Genomic DNA, 22,093 nt, shown 5'->3' on the forward strand with positions numbered 1-22,093 from the left:
GTTAGGCGGGGACGCACTCGTACACAATTGACCTCCGGGTCTTCTGTACGCGTTCCCACCCCTGGCTCTGATACCCCCAACTCTGGCCAGAGTGAAGGATCCTGATGGCTCCGCCCTAGCCCGCAACGTACGGGCTGGCGGAGATATATCAGCTGTTGTGCGGGCAGCCATGGCAGCCCCCACTACGCTGGGACAGATTGTCTCAGGCGGGGGGGGAGATCCTTCACCCACGCCCAGAGCGCGGGGCACTATGGGCCTGACCCGTGAGTGGTACAATCTGAATACAGTGGGACTCCCTCAGAAGGTGATAAACACTATTCAGAGTGCGAAAGCTTTCTCCACCAGGTCTCTTTATGACTGTAAGTGGAGGGTGTTTGAGGAGTGGTGCCTTCAAGAAGGACACATCTCCTGTCGGGGTGATTTTATCATTCCTACAGGACTTGATCGATAAACACAGAGCTTTCTCCACGATCAAGGTGTACCTGGCTGCTATTGCTGCATGCCATGTGGGCTTTGAGGGTAAGACGGCTAGCCAACATCCTTTGGTCTGCCGTTTTATGAAGGGAGCGCACAGGCTGCCTCTACACCAAAGGTGGTTGGTTCGTGTACCCCAATTGACATTGAGGCATTTCCTCCGCCGCTGGTCTCCTCCGGGGAGCAGCAGCAGGATCTTTTGTGTCCAGTCCGTGCTTTGCACACATATATGGACAGATCAAAGGAGCTTTGTCTTAATGACCAACTCTTTGTGTCCTGGGCTAACCCTCACAAGGGCAAGCCTGTTACTAAGCAACGGCTCTCCCACTGGATTGTGGAGGCAATTGCTTTGGCCTATACGAGTCAGAGTTTGCAAGCACCTTCGGGTCTGCGGGCTCACTCGACTCGGGGCCTGGCTAAATCCTGGGCTTTGTTCAAGGGTGTTTCCATCCAAGACATCTGTGCAGCGGCGAGCTGGTCCTCGCCGCTCACTTTTGTCCGCTTTTACAGGCTAGACGTCTCCGCTCCAAGCGTGGCCCGAGCAGTGCTGCGCACCTTGTTGAGTCGGGACTCTACCTGTTAAGTTCTGGTTGGTTGGTGATTTTCGAGATAAGCTTGTCTGGCAATATGGGAGCTACAATTTCCCATAGTGAGACATCGAACGGAGTGTTATGAATGAGAACTATTCTTTTCTAGTAGCGAGAACATGTCTTGCTCTAGAATATGGGCCGACTCTCCCCGGGCCTGTGAATACAGAATGCCCGCGAAGTGAGGGGGGGGGGGGGGGGGGTGACAGCGAATCGGAGCCTGTAGCCCCGTGTTACTGTCTTGAAAACCCAAGCAGAATCTGTGAGCATCCTCCACTTTTCGCTTCTCAAAGCGAGCGGAGATGTCACAGCTCTGTCGTCTGCCCTCAGTGTCTCTATTTGTTGTGTTATGGGGCCCTCTGGTGTCTGAACACGGTGGTACCCCAGGTTGACAACCCCGGCCGATACTGCGCATGCGCGTGGCGGTGGTGCCTTCACAATCCCGTCTATTGTCCGCCTTTTGAGAGAGGCCGTAGCCGCTCTCAAAAGAGGGGCAGACTACAGACTGTTTATTGTTTTTATTGTTTTTCTTTTCATTTTTATTGACTGCGCCCTTGGCTTCAAGCCTGGAAACGACAGTGGAAAATGATTTATTTTGAAACAACAATGATGACATGTGTTTGTGTGACTTAAACATGCAGCGGAACTTGCTGTCTTCGATGTTAAGTCCATTTCCCTGAGGGCGCGAACTTGAGGATGACGTTCTGGCATCACTCGAGGCGTCGGGAAGATGGGGGCATGGTGGCACCACAAAAACACATGAGCATCCAACACTGGAACGTGCTCCGGAGCTGGAGAACAGGGAACTTCCAGCTCCTTCATCAAGGAGAGGAGAGGAGGCTGTCAGGCCGCTCGCTTCTTCTTCCTCGCCTGGTGGCTGAAAACCTGGGTCGGCTGCGCCTGAGCGGCAGCTGCCGGAACCGGAGATTTTCTTGGCCAGCTCCCTCTTGCCTCGTGTCTGGGCTGGGGACCCGGGACGGGCTGCGGTCTCTGCTGCTTCGGTATTTTGAACCGGGCAGGACGTGAGACAGCTTGAGTGAAGGCCTGCCCCGGGACCATTGGAGGTGGCGGCTGGACCCTTCGGGGGAGACAGAGCTGGAGAGCCTCGTCTCCCTTCCTTTTTGACTCGCACCTCAGCTGCATTGAAGCTAGAGCGGAGACAAATATGCCCTCGGGAACAATAGGCATGTCCAGAACATCCTCTTTTTCCCGGTCTGGAAGGCTCGCTAGGTTGATCAACCTGGCTCTCTCCTGTACCACCATTATTCCCAGTGCTTTGCCCGTGGCTTGGACTGCACAGCGCTGCACACAGAGGCAAATGTCCGTGATCGCTGCGATCTCGTCCCACACGGCAGGCTCAGGTTTGCTCGACATGTCATCGCAGAGCTCCACCTGGTAGGCGGTCAGCAGCGAGGAGACGTTGAGAGCCCTGGCGGACAAAGCTGCGGCTTTATAGGCCCGTTCGGTCATCGCTGACTGGAACCGGTCTGCCTTTGCCGGTAGCATGGGGTTCCTGCTCGGTGTCGAAGCCAGCCTCGGTTGGAGGTGGGCTGCCACTAGCGGTTCCATGGGCGGCATGCGGAGCAGGCCGAGCCTCTCCATACTGTCACAGTCCAGGGAGGAGGCACCCTGGATTGGGCCTTGTTGCTAAAGGGACGGTATCTCCACGAGACCGACACCTCGTCCAGCATCTCCGGAAAGACTGGAAGGAGCTGCCACTTCGTCCTCGCTGCTTGGGGCAAGTTCTTCCCCTCGTAGCAAGATCTGGAGGTCTCCTTGGCCACTTCAGGCCATGGGATGTCCAGCATGTACGCAGCGCGTTGACACACGGCCTGCACGTCCATCGTTAGGACGGGCAAAGCTGGTGTGCTCTCGCCCGGGCGAGCGGACATCGCTCCCGGCTTTGCAGCCTGAGCCGATGAAACGAAGATGTCATCCTCATCCGAGTCAGACAAGAGGAACTCAGAGGTATCCTCTTCGTCCTCCATGTAGTCCAACTCCAGGACATCCTCCGCGGGTGGAACCATGGTGAGGTCCAATTGGGAGCCCCAGCTTGACACAGCGCGGGGCTCCGCTCCGCGGCTCTTGCCGCCACCGGGTCCCAGCCTGAAACGGCGTGGGGCTCCGGTTCAGCAGCTGTCGCTGTTGTTGAGCCCCAGTCTGACACAGCGCGGGGCTCAATCTCTGCGGCGGACGCCACCATGTCTTGATTGCCGGCCGGCGAATAAGCGGACATGAGGGGGTCCTGACCCGACAAGCTAGCTTGGCGTGCTAACTGTCGGCGGAGGCTCTTAATGGTGAAGCGGGTACAATGCCTGCACGAGTCGGGGTTATCGATAGCCTCCTGGGCGTGTTCCAGCCCGAGGCAGGACGAGCAGACCCGGTGTGAGTCTGTGCCTGAAATCATAAACCCGCAGCTGCATAGCCGAGCCTCCGAGTCCCTGACTCCTCTGGTGTGAGGGAGAGAAGGGTCCATCTTCGATCGCCGGGGTGTCGGCGCGGAGTGGACACGCTAGTAACAGGTACGTTACTGAGAAAAAAATCCATACTTGCCGTTAGTCCGAAAGGAAAAAAGGCCACTGTGTAGATTTTATTCTTTAAAGAATATTAACTGGTGTGTTAATACCTTTTTTTTTTTATCTCTGTCTCCTCTGGTGTGAGAGAGAAAAGAAAACGTCCTCTTTACCGTGGTGTCGGTGTGGAGGGAAGAACAAACTAGCAACAGGTTAACATGTTACTAGCTTGAAGAAAAAATCAAACCTTACCGTTATTTCGACAGAAAGAAACGGCGAGGCAGATTACAATATTAACTGGTGTGTTAATATTGCTCAGTCTTCTTGCAAAGCAAAAAAGTAACCGGCAAGCGCCCGTCGACCGAATGTTAGCTTTGGGTTCAGTCTGTGGACCCTTAAGCTAGCCCGGTTACTGATAATTCGAGATGTGCTCTGAAGCGAGAAGATGTGTTTGAATGACGCTGCGTCGTAGCGCAAGCTACTTAAAGGGTGGGTGGATTCCCTGACGTTGACGTCAAGTTCACCAGCCAATCAGGATTGGCGTAATGAGATCGATGCTTCTGTTTGCATACACGTTGAGGCGCATCCCATAGTGAGACATCAAACGGAGTGTTATGAATGAGAACATCCAAATAGGATATGCACCAAACCTCATTTAACCAAATTTGAATAAAAACGTAATGACAGCCGTTTCGTTGTTTTGCCACCTTAGATATAATCTGCTCAAACCACATCCACACAGTCATGATGACGCTGATAAGATGAGTTTTAAGCGTTAAATCTTCATTATAAACTATTAATTGGCTTTGACATTGCATCTATGTGAAATTATCTAATTAGTGACAAACAAATTAGTTTATATCTGATCTGACTCGCTATCAGTATCCAATTGCCTTGTAAATTAATCAGAATTAGCTTAATCATTTTCAAGTTTTTAAGGTAAAATGCCTTTATGGAAATGTTAGATTTTTATATTTTGGAATATTTACTGTTAATTATACTGCCCTAAAATAAATGATATCCATTTGCAACAAGTTAAAAACACATTCAAAATAGAAATAAAATAAATGAAACTCCTATGCACACATTACATTACATTACATTGCATTTAGCTGACGCTTTTATCCAAAGCGACTTACAATAAGTACATTCGACCAGGAAGACACAACCTTGAAGAAAACAGAATCATATAAGAACATCAGGTTTCAAAGAGCCAATCGTTTCAAGTGCTACTCAACTGGCTTTAGATAAGCCAGTCCTTTATTAGTATATAAGTGCTCTGTTAGCAGTTCTTTGTTAGTCATTCGATCGCTCGAAGTGGAGTCGAAAGAGATGAGTTTTCAGTCTGCGCCGGAAGGTGTGTAAGCTTTCTGCGGTCCTGATTTCAATGGGGAGCTCATTCCACCATTTTGGAGCCAGGATAGCAAACCCACGTGTTTTTGCTGATGGGAACTTGGGTCCCGCTCGCAGCGAGGGTGCAGCGAGCCGTTTGGCTGATGCAGAGCGTAGAGCACGTGCTGGGGTGTACGGTTTAACCATGTCCTGGATGTAGGAAGGGCCAGATCCATTCGCAGCATGGTATGCAAGTACCAGTGTCTTGAAGTGGATTCTAGCAGTTACCGGAAGCCAGTGGAGGGAGCGGAGGAGCGGCGTGGTGTGGGAACATTTTGGAAGGTTGAAGACCAGACGAGCCGCTGCATTCTGGATGAGCTGCAGAGGTCGGATGGCACATGCAGGTAGACCAGCCAGGAGGGAGTTGCAGTAGTCTAGGCGTGAGGTGACGAGAGCCTGGACCAGAACCTGCGTCGATTTCTGGGTCAGCTGTGGGCGTATCTTCCTGATGTTGAAAAGTGTGTATCTGCAGCAGCGGGTTGTAGCAGCGATGTTTGCAGTAAACGACAGGTTGTTATCTAGGATAACACCCAGATTCCTTGCAGTCTGAGTCGGGGAAACAACAGAGGGGCCGATGTTGATAGTTAGGTCAAGAGTGGGACAATCTTTTCCCGGAAGGAAAAGCACTTCAGTTTTGTCAAGGTTGAGCTTGAGATGATGAGCAGACATCCACTGAGAGATGTCAGCTAAACAAGCAGAGATGCGTGCGACGACCTGGGTCTCTGAGCGGGGAAAGGACAGAATTAATTGGGTGTCGTCAGCGTAGCAGTGGTATGAAAAACCATGCGGGCTAATGACAGATCCGAGCGAGTTTGTGTACAGGGAGAAGAGGAGAGGACCAAGAACAGAACCCTGAGGGACCCCTGTAGTTAATTGACAAGGGTCGGACTCCGACCCTCTCCAAGTAACCCTGTAGGTGCGGTCTTTGAGGTATGAGGTGAGGAGGGAAAGTGCAGAGCCTGAAACTCCAAGTTCTTGGAGAGTGTGAAGGAGGATCTGATGGTTCACCGTGTCGAATGCAGCAGACAGGTCCAACAGGATGAGGACAGAGGAGAGGGAGGCTGCTTTAGCAGTGTGCAGTTCCTCAGTGACAGCAATGAGAGCAGTTTCGGTGGAGCGACCTGCCTTGAAACCAGACTGGTGCGGATCCAGAAGGTTGTTCTGATGGAGATAACAGGAGAGTTGTTTAAAGACAGCGCGTTCAAGTGTTTTAGACAGGAACGGGAGGAGAGAGACAGGCCTGTAGTTTATAACATCAGACGGGTCACACAATTAAAACATATTTTTTCTGAGAGCTGTCTGCAGCTGAGGAGGTAATAAGCTTAAATGATACAGGCACCATTGACATGGATGGCAAACAATGAGAGGGATATAAGTACACGTGCGTCTAAAAAACCAGTATAAAGAACCATTAATTAGACCCATCTGCCATTAAAAAGAACCACTGAAGGATGAAATGCCTCGTTATACCCTGCAATTTACTTGCAGATTTGCATTACTTCAGAAAGACAAGTACAAATTACCGTCAACAAGTGAAGTCAAAACATATCATTCAATGTAAAGGTTTTCTAGTGATGAGTGATTTGAATGGTGTTGATAATCAAATGATAGGAGATGTAAACGTGTTCCCACTCAATTTGCTTGAAGACGCAGTGGTCAAAAGTCATAACGTTTCTGATAACTGCATATTATCTAACAACTTAAAACATAGGAAAAGCATAAAAAACGCTAACATGTTTGTCAATATACAACCCTAAGGTGATACTACAAAAGCACTAATAAACGCATTGAGCAAACAAACCCTAAAGTTGATTCTTCATTCAGTTCAAACGGCCGTTAAGTCAGCTAATCAAGGGGAGGAAGATCAGGGCTCATTGCTATTTATCCATCTGCCGCGGAGCAAGACAAAGTGACAAATGATCATCACACACCGGGTAACGCAAGCTCATGAGCAGAGCAAATCAGCAGCTACGAGATGCAATCGCTGTGTTTCCTCTTGGCCCTTGGGGGTAGCTGAAGAGAGCGTTCATCAGATCCTAGATCAGAGGGAAATTAGTTATTTACACAGCGTCTTGAAGAAAGCTGCCAAATGAAAATAAAATGTTGCAAAAGAACGGGGAATTGAAATTTGTAAACACGGAGTAGGGGGGATGGAAGATTGCAAAACCATGCCCAAAACAGAATTAATTTACAGTAAATGTGATGTAGAGGGGCACGCGTACGACTACTACGTATGGTTTTAGAATGAACAGAAACAAATATTAGTAGTCTGTTTTGTTACTCTATAACATGGGTCGGCAACAGGTGGACCCCGGTCCGGATCCTATACGGACCCGGACCTATAATCAATACATTAATAGGGGATTTCAGGGCGATTCTATTTTAACCGCTGCCGACAGGGGGTGAAAGAGACGAGTGAGCGATACAGGGAGAGAAACACAGAATAAGAGACGAGAGAGCGGCAGAGAGAAGCAGAGAGGAAAGTGAGTGAAGAGAATAATTAGCGATACAGGGAGAGAAGCGGAGAGGAGAGTGAACAGGCGTGTTAGCGGCAGACAGGGAGAGACAAATAATTACACATGGCGCTCTCCAAGAAGAGGAAAGTGGACAGTGAGAACAGAGCTTTTAACCCTGAGTGGACGGACTTGTTCATGTTCATCCTGCCCACTTGGAGCACAGAACCAGTGTGTCTCATTTGTTCAGAGACTGTGGCGCTCATTAAAAGTGCCAACTATGAGACAAAACACAAAGTGTTTGACCAAACATTCCCTCTCAAGTCAGAACAGAGGTCACACAAAATAAGCAGTCTCATATGATCAGTCCACCAGGATCAAAATTATTAAAATTAAAACTAAATATCGTTCCAGCGCAGGCTAACTGAGGCTAACCAATGCATGTGTGTATGAGAATGGCCCTGACACCATTTCAGCCCAGATTTACAAACTCCTGGCAGGACAAGCTCAAGCTCAATTCTCGCACTGAATTAAAAAAAAGTGAGTGAGGGACTGCACTATAAGAGGGAAAGAAAGAGAAACTTTAAAACTGTTCAATTGTTATGATGTGTAAAGACTGATATTGTTCTATACTCGGCTGAAACTGTTAAGTCATGATGTGAAACGGTTAACAAAGAAAAAGGGAAACTCAAGCTGCTGCTACACTTTATTTTATTTATCTAAAATGAAGCACTTTTAAGATGCACATATTTTCAAAATGTATTTTTAAATGCAGCCCGAGAGGTTTACACATATCCACAGTATTTTACTGTATATCTGTATAGTTCAATGTTAATTGACAATATATATTTTTGTTTTTGAATTGTACTTTATTTATTTGATTGGCAGTCAGTTGTTGATTACATGCAGACGTTGATAAAGCTACAGGCTACTTCAATATATATCACACTAATTCATAAAGCAACTTAGACATTTTGATGTTCCGGACCTTAGCATGGGGAGATTTTCTCTAACTGGACCTCGTTGAATTTTAGTTGAACACCCCTGCTATATAATATATCATCATTTTCATTGAATACTTTCCCACTAAAACACTACTTTTTCAGCAGCTTACCCAGAAGTATTTTAACTTGTTTTAGCACCTACCATATTTACAAAGTTATTTTTAAACTATTCTGTATCTCTTTTATGCATGGTTTTTATGGATCTGTTATTCCATTATGTGTATTTATTGTGTTCCTTTTTGTTGTCTTCGTATTAAGTGTTAATGAAGAAGTAAAGCACTTTGAATTGGCTTTGTGCCTGAAAATGTGCTATATAAATAAATGTACCTTACCTTGAGGAAATCACAATATTGGATTTTTGAAAGAAAACGACTGCTGAGCGGTCTTAGAAACACAGCTTGTGTATTTGGCCATGGTAAATGAATCCCTTCAGAAGTAATGCGCCCACACAATTGAACACCATGCCAAATTGAGGCCACCTAGTGAGAAAACGATGGCGATCAAAGGGTAGGGACCGGGGACCCCGGGGACAGCCACTATACGATGTATAATGGCTGTTAAAAAAACCTGTAATCATCCCTGCTGTAAGCAACATCACATACTTATTGTCATGATTGGCTTTGGAAAACAACTACAAGAAAAGTAACATTTATTCCTGGTCTTCATATAAGTTTTATTTTATTGTATTCTTATTGTAGGACAACTAACTATCTCACTCATCCAAAAAGGTTTTAAATTAGCCCCTGGCAGGGACAAAATGAACTTCTTGAGTGCCTTCATGCGAATGAGAAAAATGATGGGGATCATCTGAGTGAGACTAATTTCACCTGACATTATGTTCACAGGGCAAATAACCAGCGGTAAATTAGGGCAGGATCTGACACGGTTGCGCACACTAACTTGTTGACAGGGCATGTTCCAGCATTCACTAAAAGACAAATCCCACTACTAATTACATTAACGTACGTACCACTTCCCCCAAACTAATTCTGTTCACACAGACTTTATGCTACGGCATAATTCTGTCAGACCAGATGCAGTCACGTTTACTCTTTGGTGATTGACGATGCTGTTGAACAAGTTAAGTTGGATGATAGTGTATAGCTCTGTCTTCCGCTAAGTCAGTGGTTCTCAAACCTTTTCTGTCAGGCTCCCCCTTTGGAGAAAAAAAAAAGTCGGGCCCCCCCAACACAAGTCAGGCTCAGTGGCGGCGCCAGATATTTATTTTGGGGGTGCTGTGGGGTAGCTTGACATTTCATAGAGGGTGCTCAAACATTTAGGGTTTCCCATTAATTTGCAACAATCCCCACACATATACACAACGCACCTGCAACTGTTACAATGAAGGCTCGATAATCAGCTCACGGCATATACAGTAGGTGCAAGCAGGGGTGAAGTGCTATTTTTATAGGTTGTGTGTGGACCTCACATAGGGGGGTCCGGGGGAGCTCCCCCGTGAAGATTTATTTTTAAATATTGAAGTCAATCTGGTGCACTTTGAGAGCAACATTAAGAGATATGGATACATCTCTCAACACCCATATGAAACTGAATTGTAAACAGATTTACTTTTTCTTTATGGATATTTTACAAATCACCCTTTTAAACGTTATTCATTGTTTACTGTCATATAGTATTTCATACCTGTTTTTCATTCATTCTCTTATTTTTTTTATAACTATAATGGTCATATAAACGTGTGCCTCGGAAATAATTGTTTACATTAATGGTGACCAAAACGTTTGAGACCCACTGAGATAATACTGAGAGAGTCCTTTAGCTCACTGAGTCTCTCAGTCTGACAGGAGAGGACTCTCTTCCACTTTGTTGTTGAAAAAACTCCTTATATCCGTTAGCGTAGCTCGCTAGCACCAGAAGCTAACAACAACGATATCCGGTACCGGTGCGCTCTCTCTCTCCCGCATGCACACAAAATGGCTCGTTCCACACACACACACAGATCCGAGCTTTAATGAAACACAGAGACCCAGACGTAATAGTACTGTATCATATTATTTTCTAATCAATAATTTTTCAAATTAGGATTTTTTTTTTTTTTTTAATAACCATTTTTCCTCCTGGTCTCTCGCGCCCCCCATGTCATGCCTCTGGCCCACCAGGGGGGGCGTGCCCCCCACTTTGGGGACCACTGCGCTAAGTTATAAATATAAAGTATACCCAATAACAGCGGAGAAAAACAGAGTGATCACAAATTGGACCAGGAATGACATCTTGCCTAAGTCGCCTTCAGAGGAAATCATTGGTTTATGAAAAATATGGAACAAGTGGATGTCACTAATATGTATGTGAACGACTGTTGAAGCCTCACATTTGGAATTTCCATGGTCTTCCCTTTGTTTTTTTCGACCAAGAAGTGACCATGTTTGGATGGAAGTGTTTGGGGGATACGCTTTGCCCTATTTTATTGTCTATTTTAAAATACATTGGTGTGAAATGAACAGGATAAACATTGTGCTGAATTTAAAAAGACTAGCTATTGAGGCCAACATGCCTTTAAGAAAATTGTAGGGGATATGATGATGGAAGAGGTGAGATGGTAAAGGTCAGGTTGTTGAGGGCTTTGTAGGTGGTGAGTAGTTTAAAGTATATTCTGTATAAGTAAGTATACTTTTTTTTACTATTTTGTATAGAATGCATACAAACAGATGTAACCCTGTCAAGCCCAAATATAGAAAAACATCAGAATTATTTTGTCAGCATCTACCAACAGGCTGTCAATGAAAATGCATAAATTAAGCTTAACAGTCAACTGTTTTTCTGCATTGTTCTACAAATACTCAAATACTTTTGATTTCTTTCTGATAGGAGGTTTGGAGCTAGGGCACAGCAACAGTTGGCATCTTGGTAGCATTATAGATGAATGGTAAGGGGATCCTAAACAAAGAAATGCTTTATCTGTTGGAAAATCCAGAGAATATTCAATAGACATGCACAGATCGTTACATTTCCCTTAACTTCATACCTAGTTTTTAACATGTCCATCTTGATATGACGAGGTCTTATTCTGGACCAAAGTTCTGGAGTGCTAGCAAAGCAAAATAGCTAAATAATGATGTTGCTTATCCAGTGCAGTTCAATACTGCAGCATTGTTTTTGGCTCGCTTACGGCTCTCTGCAGCCCAGACACAAACAGAGTCGTTCCACACTTAACAGATTTTCATTGGAGGAGTTATGAACCATTTAACAACCACAATGCTCTTCTTGGCTTTGAAATGCAGAGCAATTCTTTCTTCTCATTCTTGTTTTTTCCACTCTGAGTTTTCTGCGTCTTTATAATTGATTTTGTGTTGAGTTTTATTACCCTGAATCATGACCGCTAACACCTCGGCATCAACCTCACATGGCTGCTTAACACTCACTGCAACAATTGTAAATCAACACCAAACGATGATTAAGTGAGAATACAAATCAGTGAGACGGTAAGAGAGTATCAGATAGATACCAGAGGATGATGGATGAAAAAGATGATCGTGAGGAATATTTATCGAAAAACCGATGTGTGCTTTCTTTGTTTTGTGAGGCTTCATCAAAAACCAAACAAAGTGGGCAGAGATTCCTTTCTGTGCAGCTTTAGTACAGCTCAGTTTAATGCAACAATCAGCAAGATTATACCCTGCTTCACAGCCTCATGAAAACCTTTATTTCAGTAGCGGGGGCTTCTGTCATCATGTCTCAGGAGTGTCCTCACAGGAAAGTAAGAGTGGTAAGTGGTACTAGTACATGTCATCTCACCTTACGTCCACCGCGTCCTCCATGACTGTCATGTCCGTCTTGCACTTTGCTGAAGGGTTGATGGCTAGCTCGGCGGGGGGGATGACAAAGCTTTTACTCAACGGCAGCCACATCCCTTCTCCTAAGGTATATGTGAATCTACAGAGGGAAATAAGGGTGAGTTAGACAGGTAAGGTCACAGGTTTTAGCTCGTTTAAAATAATACAAGAAACTAGGCAAGGCAAGTTTATTTATATAGCACTTTTCAACACAAGGCAATTCAAAGTGCCTTACAAAAAACGAAAGACATTATGAAAATGGCATTTAAAATCAGTCATTAAAAAGAAATGATAATAAAATAAACATTAAAAGAAAAAATACATGGATAAAAGTTACAGTGCCGTTTAAGATGTGAATAGTTCAATTAAAAGCAGTGGCAAAAAGAAAAGTAGGGTAACTTAGTATAATGCAACAAAGAAAAAAAAAATGTAGAAATCACTGGTATACTTTTTGGAAGAATCACCACATCAAACTTGTTGTGCTGTTTTTAAATGGAGCCCAACCATGCTATCTAGAGTTTTCCTTTTCCTGTAGTGTTTTATATAGGTGTGTGTGCATGGAAATGATCTGCAAATGCTAAAATCCTTAAGTTCATGCCAGAGGGAGTTTCTCTGATCAGGTGGTATCAATCTACAAAGGAGTACTTTTCCTGTAGCGCAAAAACCACCGCCGTGAGACGTCATATTATCTACTTGTCAAAGATAAATGTTTTTGCTGCCTCAATGCTTTAGAATAATGGCGTCGAGTTGCTTAGAGGGTATGTATATTACCTTTGAGCAAAGTTATCCTTTTTGCATAACTCTTTTTTGAGCAGAAGGACACTGTGTGCTAATGGACGCAATGCATACCAAATGAGAAACGCTGACAAAAAAGGGCCAATAAGAGCTTCCCCTGAGACCAAACAGGCCCATAAATCTGTAAACAACAGATGTCTGGAACAAAAAGCTTTAAAACTATTCTTTAGTTGTGAGTCAATGAATATCATCAATCTTTAAACACTTTGCAGCTGAAAAGTAATACTTCCGACTTTAAGCCAAACCGAGCACGCTGATTAACATCAAATGTATTATTACTGCTGATAAATTATTCATGAATACTTGTAGCACAAAAGAATGGAACTTGTTGATTCAAATGGTTAACAAACAACAATTGTTTATGCAGACTAAACACATTTCCTCCTTCACCATTGAATTGAATTTGCATTAAATGAATTGCCGACTGAGCATTAGGAAAGGGCAGTGGATTGTGGGAACTGCATATTTACCAATCACTTTAAGAACAGACGGATTGTGGAAATAGAACACTTAATTACATCCACCCAATTACTCCTCCTTTGTTTCAAAGTCAAGTGTCCTGTGGATCAGAGTGCTTCCTTCCCTCCATTTATTATAAAACACTTGGTTCTAGCAAGTAATAAGCAGTCCAAACAAATGTAATATTTCTGTATTATAATGTGAAAGGTGTTACCACTTCTCCAATGAGTCACTTCACGAGAAATGAAAACCCCATTGAAGCAGTATGACGTATATGTGTGACCACAGGACAAATTAGCGGACGCTAAACAAGCACCACTTCATAATGGACATCTAGGGACCGGTGTGCTGCTTTATGACCTATCTGGTTCACCTGGAGAGACACTGGAGGAGCATAACACTAAGAGTTCCTGTGAGAAAACTGTTGTCGAGTGGAAAACGTGTTTTCAGTCCTTAGAGGAATTCTCCGTGGTTAATATCGTGCGAATGGCAAACACTGTGTGATTGAATGCTGATTGTAAGCACTTTTCTCTTCTTACACGTGATAAATGTGCCTCTCCTTGTTTTTTTCTTTGTTATCATTTATTCTCTATCCCACTGTGATTCTAATTGCCTAATTGACTCCTGTTAGTTTATGGTAATATGTTCTTTGGCAGACAACATACTGGCTGCATGGCTCTCACACTGCTTGCTGATATTCAAGGTCTCTTTCCGGCGCCAGGAGCCGACAGGGTTGCTCGGCGAAGTTCAAAGCTAGAGGCTGAACCATTTGAATTAGGATGGATAGCTGGGTTGGAGCAGTCCGAGGACAAAGACATTTTAAACTGCACGCCTGGACAGAGTGAGAAGCAAAAGCCTTCGTGCAAAAAACATCCAAGCAGGGAGGGCAATGTATCTTAGAGATATTAGCACGATGTCCTGTTTATAACATAAACACAATGCTTACAGTTGCCAGATAAACTCTGGGTTTCCTTTTTATTGTAAGCAGTATCAACTATGTATTTTGTTGTTTTTTCTGCATGGAACGACTTGTAATGAAGGCAGTAGCACATTTTTGTTGGATCTGCTCTGTCTCAAGCCAGGAAACAAATCATGTTGGGATAGAATACAGTTATACACATTGTTATAAACCTCTGGCACACACAAGTGTTCTACTGTTTGTTTCTTTGGGAACTGCCTACCAATGAACATAGCAAAGGCCTTCTTGACAACTATATTTGCTCTTCTTAAGGCATATTTACTAACCCTTACCCATGTCATGAAATACTGTAACTGAGTTAGAACATTACACAAATCTTGAATTATTAAAGATTATACATTTTGTTTTCATTCTTAAAACAGCGTAACAGAATGGTTGCCCCTTGATGGCAGGGGAACGAGGTGTAGAACCACAATGTCATTATTACGTTAAAAAGGTTGACATTAGAAAGGTTTTAGCCAACAGTTGCATATTTACTCTGTAAGCACACATCACTGTTTGCATTTTAGAAGAGTTTTTTTATTGCTACCTGAAAAATAATATATTGAAAAGTCAGTTTTGTGTCTCAACCGCGAATAAACAGTTCAACATTTTGTACAGGGCTAAATCAGAAAATAGCTAACGAATACATGAATCAGACAACATATGTGCACACCTTTTTACGTTCACTGCTATTTTATAAGTGCATCATTTGGATTTAAGAGAGATCTTTGTCTCGCAGTGTCACATTTGACTTTTTTAATTAAAATTGATGGTGCTTTCCATAAGGTACGCAGGTATGTTTGTCTCGCCTCACTGTCCACCAACTCCAGTGAGGAGAATCTAGCAAATACGCTTTTCACTCTATGTACGAGTTAGTCTCTTAACTGTGCCCGTCTGCTGTTTGGTGCTGGGCAGTCACGAAGCGTACAAGAGTCCTTTAGCTTCTTTCTGTTTGTGGAGCATTAGGCAGCCCCCTTTAGGTGTCATTCGATACTAATACCCAGCTGCAAGGAGAGTGACTGGACGTGCATGTGTTGGGTCGGCGCTAACACAAGTCCAAAGGGATATCAATGTTGCTCTGAGTCTGTTTAATACAGGCAACGTGTCTATCAACAATGTAAGTTGTGACATGGCCTTCATGTGGACCAAACAGGTCTTTTTGTTTACTGTTTGAAGATGTATGTCTTTGGCACCCAGCGGCTCACGTTTTCAAGTTCCTGTCTGTCTTGTGTTCCTGTGCATCTTTGGCTGTACTATTAAAAAAGGCAACCAGTTCTTGTGAGGGTGGGAGGGTGTGGGGGGGGGGGGATTCTGATTGTTTTCTTATATGTAACGGGTAGTAGTGCAATTTCCTGTAATAAGAAAAGCAGAACCAGGAAATGTGAAAAAGTGTTGGATTGACTGTTAAATCTGCACTCCTTAATATAGAATTAAAAAAAAGCAAATAGGGCAAAAAGGTAATCTTACACGTTGTAGTTTTCTTCTTTGGCCTTATAGCCACGGACCTAACAAAGACTTGATTACGTTGTCTTTTGACTCCTTTTTTATGAAAACCTGTACCGTTGTCCTATTGCTGAGGACATTGAGACTCACACTTGTGAAAACACTTTCAAAACAATTCTTATTGCCCGATAATTAATTGATGTCTTCCAAATTGAATTCTCTTTTCTAATCAATCAAAAAACTCACTGCTCTAAAATTAATCAAAACGTAACGATTATTTGACCTGAGAGGAAATAAAGTGGCCTATTGTTTTCTTCTATTTTTCTTCTATTTGATTATTTCCCACTCTATTACACCTCTAAAACAAAACTTAGTTACAGAAGGCGTTCCACAGCCAGAGCTCACCGTTATCCCTTAATCATGAGAGGGAGAGAAATCAAAGCTAGCGTAACCAGAGTCATAACGTGAAGTTTGACTGCCCGATCTTTTGTGCAGCACCATGGAAACATGTAGCGGGATAAAAAAAACAAAGTTATGTGAAGTTCACCCTTACCTGAAAATGCGATCAGAGGGCTGTTCTCCCATCACAAGATCAAACCCGCGCTGGAAGATGGTGTAAGGCCAGGGACTGACATTGATAAAAGAAGAGATCAGAGGAAGAGACAAACACAGAGGAGAGAGAATAAAACTGTGTGTTAAAATTAAAGAGTGAGATGTGCACCCATCCTCCTAATATAAACCCTGCTAAAATCACAGGGCCGTGTTTCAGTGTCTCGCTTCGAGTCATTCCCGCCTTCCGGAGCCCCCGAAAAATCACAAGCAGCATTATGATGTGTGCTCTGTGTAAACATGCTGATTGAAAAATGTGTTGTGCAGCAGCTGACATGCAATGTGACTTTGGCTCATATCTGTTTACCAGGGGAGGGGACAAGAGAGGATGACAGGATGAGACAGAATGGGAGAAGGGACACAGAGCGGGGGGGGTGGATGGGGTGAGGAACAGGGTGACAGAGAGAACAGACAAGGAAACAACAACTCAGAGAGAGTAAGAGAGGAACATGGAGGGGAGGAGGCTGTTACCAAGAGGCAGAAGTGATAGAGGGAGAATGATGGAGATTAATGGGGAGTGGCAGCGCGGGGACTAAACAGTCTGCAAAGTGAGCGTAGAAGTGACAGGGTCCCGATGTCATTCTGAGCAAACTCCTACACTACAGTAAGCCAAAAGAACATCGGGGAAGAGGGAGAGACACCTTCATGCCACAGGCTGTGGTCATTAAACATTTAGGTCACCCCAGGGTGCCCACTCTGTCACACAGAGGCAGGGGACACAGGGGGAGCGCCGTGGAAATGAGATACAGAGGGGGCACAGTAGGGTGGGCTAATGGAAACATTCAGATGTATACAATAATGATGACCACAGTAATTATGTGTTTTGAACGTTCACTGAGGTCAGAATGGGTAACAAAGGAAAGTGATATTTAAAATAGTATGCTTTAGTGCTGAGTATTTGTTTTCCCATATCATATTTGACCTGTTTCAATCATCTTTCCTGTGTGTTTTGAGCTTGATAACTCATTTCCTGGCAACTTGGGCAGTGTTGCAGATAAAAAATTAAAAAATCATTACGGGGTCATTTGTTTTCATGTTTACATCTAAATACTGTAAATAAGGGTAAAACGGAATACATGACAACTTAAAATGTTATCTGGAATACATTATAATTGTAGAGTGATGAAATAATGAAGAATTTAATAATATATAAACTGTTAATAAAAATGTATTTATTGTGCATTTACAGGAAACGTTTCATGAATGAAATCTTAATGAACACTTGTATGTGACTTTTTGGTGTGTTTCTTTCGGTCATGCTGAATCACAACATGTTCTTGCTTGTATTTATTTCCTAATTGTTGCCTGCCATTATCTTTTCAGCAAGATATTAATTAGGTTACATGCTTGTATCATTGCACATTATTTGATGAAACATTTCTATAAATAATTTTCAATACTTGAAAATGGTTCACAAATCAATTATTTGTCTTGGATATTTGTTTTCTGTAAATAAATATTGGACAAATAGCGGTGCTTCATCCAAAAATGTAATAACAATCATATAAAATCACATTGATATCATGGTATCAATAATATGGCACAACCTCTGACACTTAAAAAATACTGTAAAAATCTGTCTTTTTACAGTATGGTAGAATTATTGTGTCGAATTAAACTCATTTCATCATAATCTCGTTATTCTCGCATGGTTTGTGGGATATAAGTGGGAACTCCCCTCTACAGTACCTCCACACTACTGTCTTATTGATGTGAGCAGAACTCTCTGGGACAGTGGCACCCTGAGTGGTGACCCGGTGTATGGCACTGTGGCTGGGGTGTTAGCCAAATGTCAAGGACTTTTTAAACAACCAGATGTGAACCCAATTAAGCGTTTATATGACTTCCCGGGATGGGGCCTGAAACAGCTTTATTTAATGCCAAGAGGTATCAAGTAATCAGTTGAAATCATTTTTGTAATATAGAGGAAGTGACCTTGCACCCAAAGAAATGGGCAGCCCCAAAAGCTTGATAAAGCTCCAACAACTTTACTGACTTACTATCAACCTAAAAAGTGGTTTAATGGTGGTGCTAAAATACATACAACTGTCTTTTTAGGACTGTGTCGTATAATGGGTTCAAAGGAACTCCAACAGTATAAAACATAAAGCTGGAATTACTCTTCATTCGTGCAGCACTTATCAGACAATTAAAATATTATAATAATATCCTGTCTGACTGCAATAAAATCCTGGATGCAACACAACTTCCTCAAACTCAACAGCAATAAAACTGAACTCCTCCTCATCGGATCCAAATCCACCCTCAGCAAAAACCCCAACCTGACAGTCACCATTGATGGCACCCCTGTTTCCCCCTCCACCCAGGCACGCAACCTTGGCGTGATATTTGACCCCACCCTCTCCCTCGAGCCCCACATCCGTCATGTTGTAAAAATCTCATTTTTTTCACCTCCGCAATATTGCCAAACTCCGTCCCTCTCTCACCCGCCCTGCAGCTGAGTGACTCATTCACGCCTTCATCTCCTCCCGCCTTGACTATTGCAACTCACTCCTCTACGGCATCAGCACTACATCCCTCAATAGACTCCAGCGTGTCCAGAACGCAGCCGCCAGACTCCTCACCCACACCAAATCATGTCATCACATCACCCCGGTCCTCAAAGAACTCCACTGGCTCCCCGTTTCACACCGCATCCATTACAAACTCCTGGTCCTCACTTACAAAGCCCTCCACCATCTGGCCTCCCCCTACCTCACTGACCTCCTCATCCTCTACCAACCACCCCGGTCCCTCAGATCCACCTCAGCCGGTTTGCTTTCCATCCCCAAGGCCAAACTCCGGAGCTTCGGGGACAGAGCCTTCTCTGTGGCAGCCCCGAAGCTCTGGAACTCCCTCCCCCAAGACCTCCGTGAGTCTGAGTCCCTCACCCTGTTCCAGTCCCGACTAAAAACCCACCTCTTCAACTCTGTATCCATAAGCCGCCCCCCCTCTCAATCAACTTCCTCCTGACTGCTTTTCTGTTGTGTTTTGTTTCTTTTTGGTTCTGTCTTTGCTTTTGGTTTGTTTGTCTACCCTCCCTCCCAAATGTAAAGCGTCTTTGGGTTCAGAAAAGCGCTATATAAAATTGATATATTATTATTATTAATGAAATTGCAGGATTACCAGAGTTCACAAATAGATATACAAAGCAAAGCATTGTGATGCGTTCAGCCAGGCATTACGATGTATAGTTAGTATGGCTTCTTTGAAAGCTTTAAACCTTTAGGTCAGTTCAAATTAAGTTTAATTTGTTTGTGAAGCACATTTAATAACAATTCCTTTACGGAGTGCTTTGACCATGACAGAACATAATTAAAGCAATGCTACAGTTTGAACCTAACCTTAACCTACAATAACACTTGTCAAGACATAGAGTACACATTATCACATTACACAAACATAAAATTCATTTTAGTATCATTTATAATTACGTAACACCTAATCTTTATCATATTGTTTGTTTACAGTAAAATAACTATTAACTTACATTTAAATAAAGAAGTGTTACAGCACTAAAACTCTGTATTTTATGAATAATCTATGTATTTAGTTGTGTATGAATATGTACTTCCTGCAGCTTGTCTGATACAGAAAATGAATTGGCATTGGCAACATCACAGCTCCTTTGGATTAATCTGTTGAACCAAATGGATGGCCTTGTTGGATGTGTAGGAGGATTCCCTTGTTGTAAATGAGTTTTCTACCATTCCCTCTGCTTGATAATGAGCATCATAAAGCATCATGAGGTGATTATTCGAACTTACCCCTGATTGGGCCCCCACTCACTACGGATGCAGAGGTGCTTATGGACCGGGTCCTTCATGTAGCCGTCAAGGCAGAGGCATGCTCCTGCAGACAGAAAGGCACTGATTCAATCATGTGTTCATTAAAGTCATGCCTTTTGAATTCATTGGAGAATCCCCTTTGCTCCTCTCCTTTAATTTAACTCCATGAGAGATATCCCAAAGATGATCTTCCTCAGGCAGTTAGAAAACTCTTAATCATCTCAATTTTTAATGATGTAGTCGTCATTTTTTCAGCTATTTGCCATATTCTTTATCCACATTTATTCCATAGACGCTCACAAAGTGTTCCAGCAGGAGTGCTTTAAAAAGACGCTGTTCTATACATTTCAATTAATGGCCAATTGCATCAAATGAAAGCTCCCCGCTGTTCATCATGCCAATGAATCGTTTTATGACAGGTTTGATAAGGACACAATGTGTGTAACTCTGGCACACTACCAAACTGGTATAAAAGAAACCTTGCTGAAAGACTGCAGTCATTCCATAGAGCTCATTCTGCATGAAAGGTTTTCTGACCTTTTTAGCGAAGAGTCAGAACGTATCTTACTTGTTTAGTATGTCTTGAGCTAATTTCTTGCAACAATGTAAACCGAAGAGCTCCTTTTCCAAATAATGCTACTACGTCTTTTGTCTTATACTTTACTACTATCGAATAAAAGCAAAACACCTAAAAATGTCAACTCCCAATGTGGTTGAATTCACAGTACTGGTGCGTTGATTCATTTACAATACTTTCATTATTTAAAGAGAAATAACCAGATGTCTTCAAAATATTTAGCAAAAGAGTGAAGCAGAATGAAGTGTTGAACAGTGTCGTGTAAAGTAAAAATGATCCGTCAACTATACATAAAAGTCAGAGCCACCTGTCGTCGGTGAAACGCCCCTCCTTACTGCAGAACATCTCTCATTATATGTGTTATAATGTTTTTTTGTCTGATGAGCCTTCAGCTAGAGTCTGTTGATATGCTCTCAGCTCCATTAACAGCAGTATGAAAATAACCTGCCGATGCTCCATGGCGGAGGCTACGGTAGAAATTGCCGGGATTTGCGTTTTTACCCCCTTAATGTCTGAACAATTGTAGAACAGCATTTCCGTGTGCATGACTTGTGTTTGAAGTTTATAGTTTGAGTTTTGCCCGTGTGAACACAAACCGAACGCAAACTGTTGTTTGGTGCAAAACAGAGAAGCAGACTATTAGGTGTGAATGCGACCTAAGAAAGCCATCGAAGATGTTGAACTATTGAGGCTGATTACCACTGGCATCTTCACGGCTGGCTAGCATAATACTTGTTAGCTCATCAGCTTTTGAAGAAACAAACCAATACACTTTTAGTTCTTCAGCATTTCCTATTTATTCAGCTTGATTTCTTGAATTTATATGAGACAGCAGAAAGGAGAGGGACTCGGTTTTATGGCAAGTTGGTAATTGTCTGTCGCACAAAAAACAACTTTCTTCTTGTTAAGAGAAGGAAAGAAAAAACAATGCTCTGACTTTGGAAGGAGCGACAGTTCTCAATTTGGAACTTGTATGTGTAGTTGATATTGAGAAAATGGTTTACCCTTACAATGCTTTCAGGTTTTCAACTGCAAAACATAGTTACACTTACATGATTAACTGTAAATCAGACAAAACATCAGATATTGTGAGTGTAATTTGAGTGTTGAAGAAAATAAAAATATATAGATATGGTTCTTCTTGGTCACAATTAGGTCAATTAGGTCACCCTTGAAAAAGAGATCTTTTGATCTCAAGGGGCTTTCACCTGGTTAAATAAAGGCTACAAACAAACAATAAAATACTA

The 22,093-nt window shown here is 43.1% G+C and overlaps 1 protein-coding gene across 10 annotated transcripts in view; it reads right to left on the reverse strand.

The window, feature by feature from the left end:
* The window catches only part of astn1 (astrotactin 1), a 493,901-nt gene that overhangs the window by 325,775 nt on the left and 146,033 nt on the right, over positions 1–22,093 (reverse strand). For all 10 annotated transcript variants that reach the window (XM_034105004.2, XM_034105002.2, XM_034104998.2 and 7 more), the window contains 3 exons: positions 20,249–20,333; positions 16,426–16,500; positions 12,177–12,314 (listed from right to left, as the gene is read on the reverse strand). In XM_034105004.2, coding sequence (XP_033960895.1) covers positions 12,177–12,314; positions 16,426–16,500; positions 20,249–20,333 — 298 coding nt within the window. The remainder of the gene's footprint in view (positions 1–12,176; positions 12,315–16,425; positions 16,501–20,248; positions 20,334–22,093) is intronic.

This window comes from Pseudochaenichthys georgianus, chromosome 17 (assembly GCF_902827115.2).
Source record: "Pseudochaenichthys georgianus chromosome 17, fPseGeo1.2, whole genome shotgun sequence".
Taxonomy (NCBI): domain Eukaryota; kingdom Metazoa; phylum Chordata; class Actinopteri; order Perciformes; family Channichthyidae; genus Pseudochaenichthys; species Pseudochaenichthys georgianus.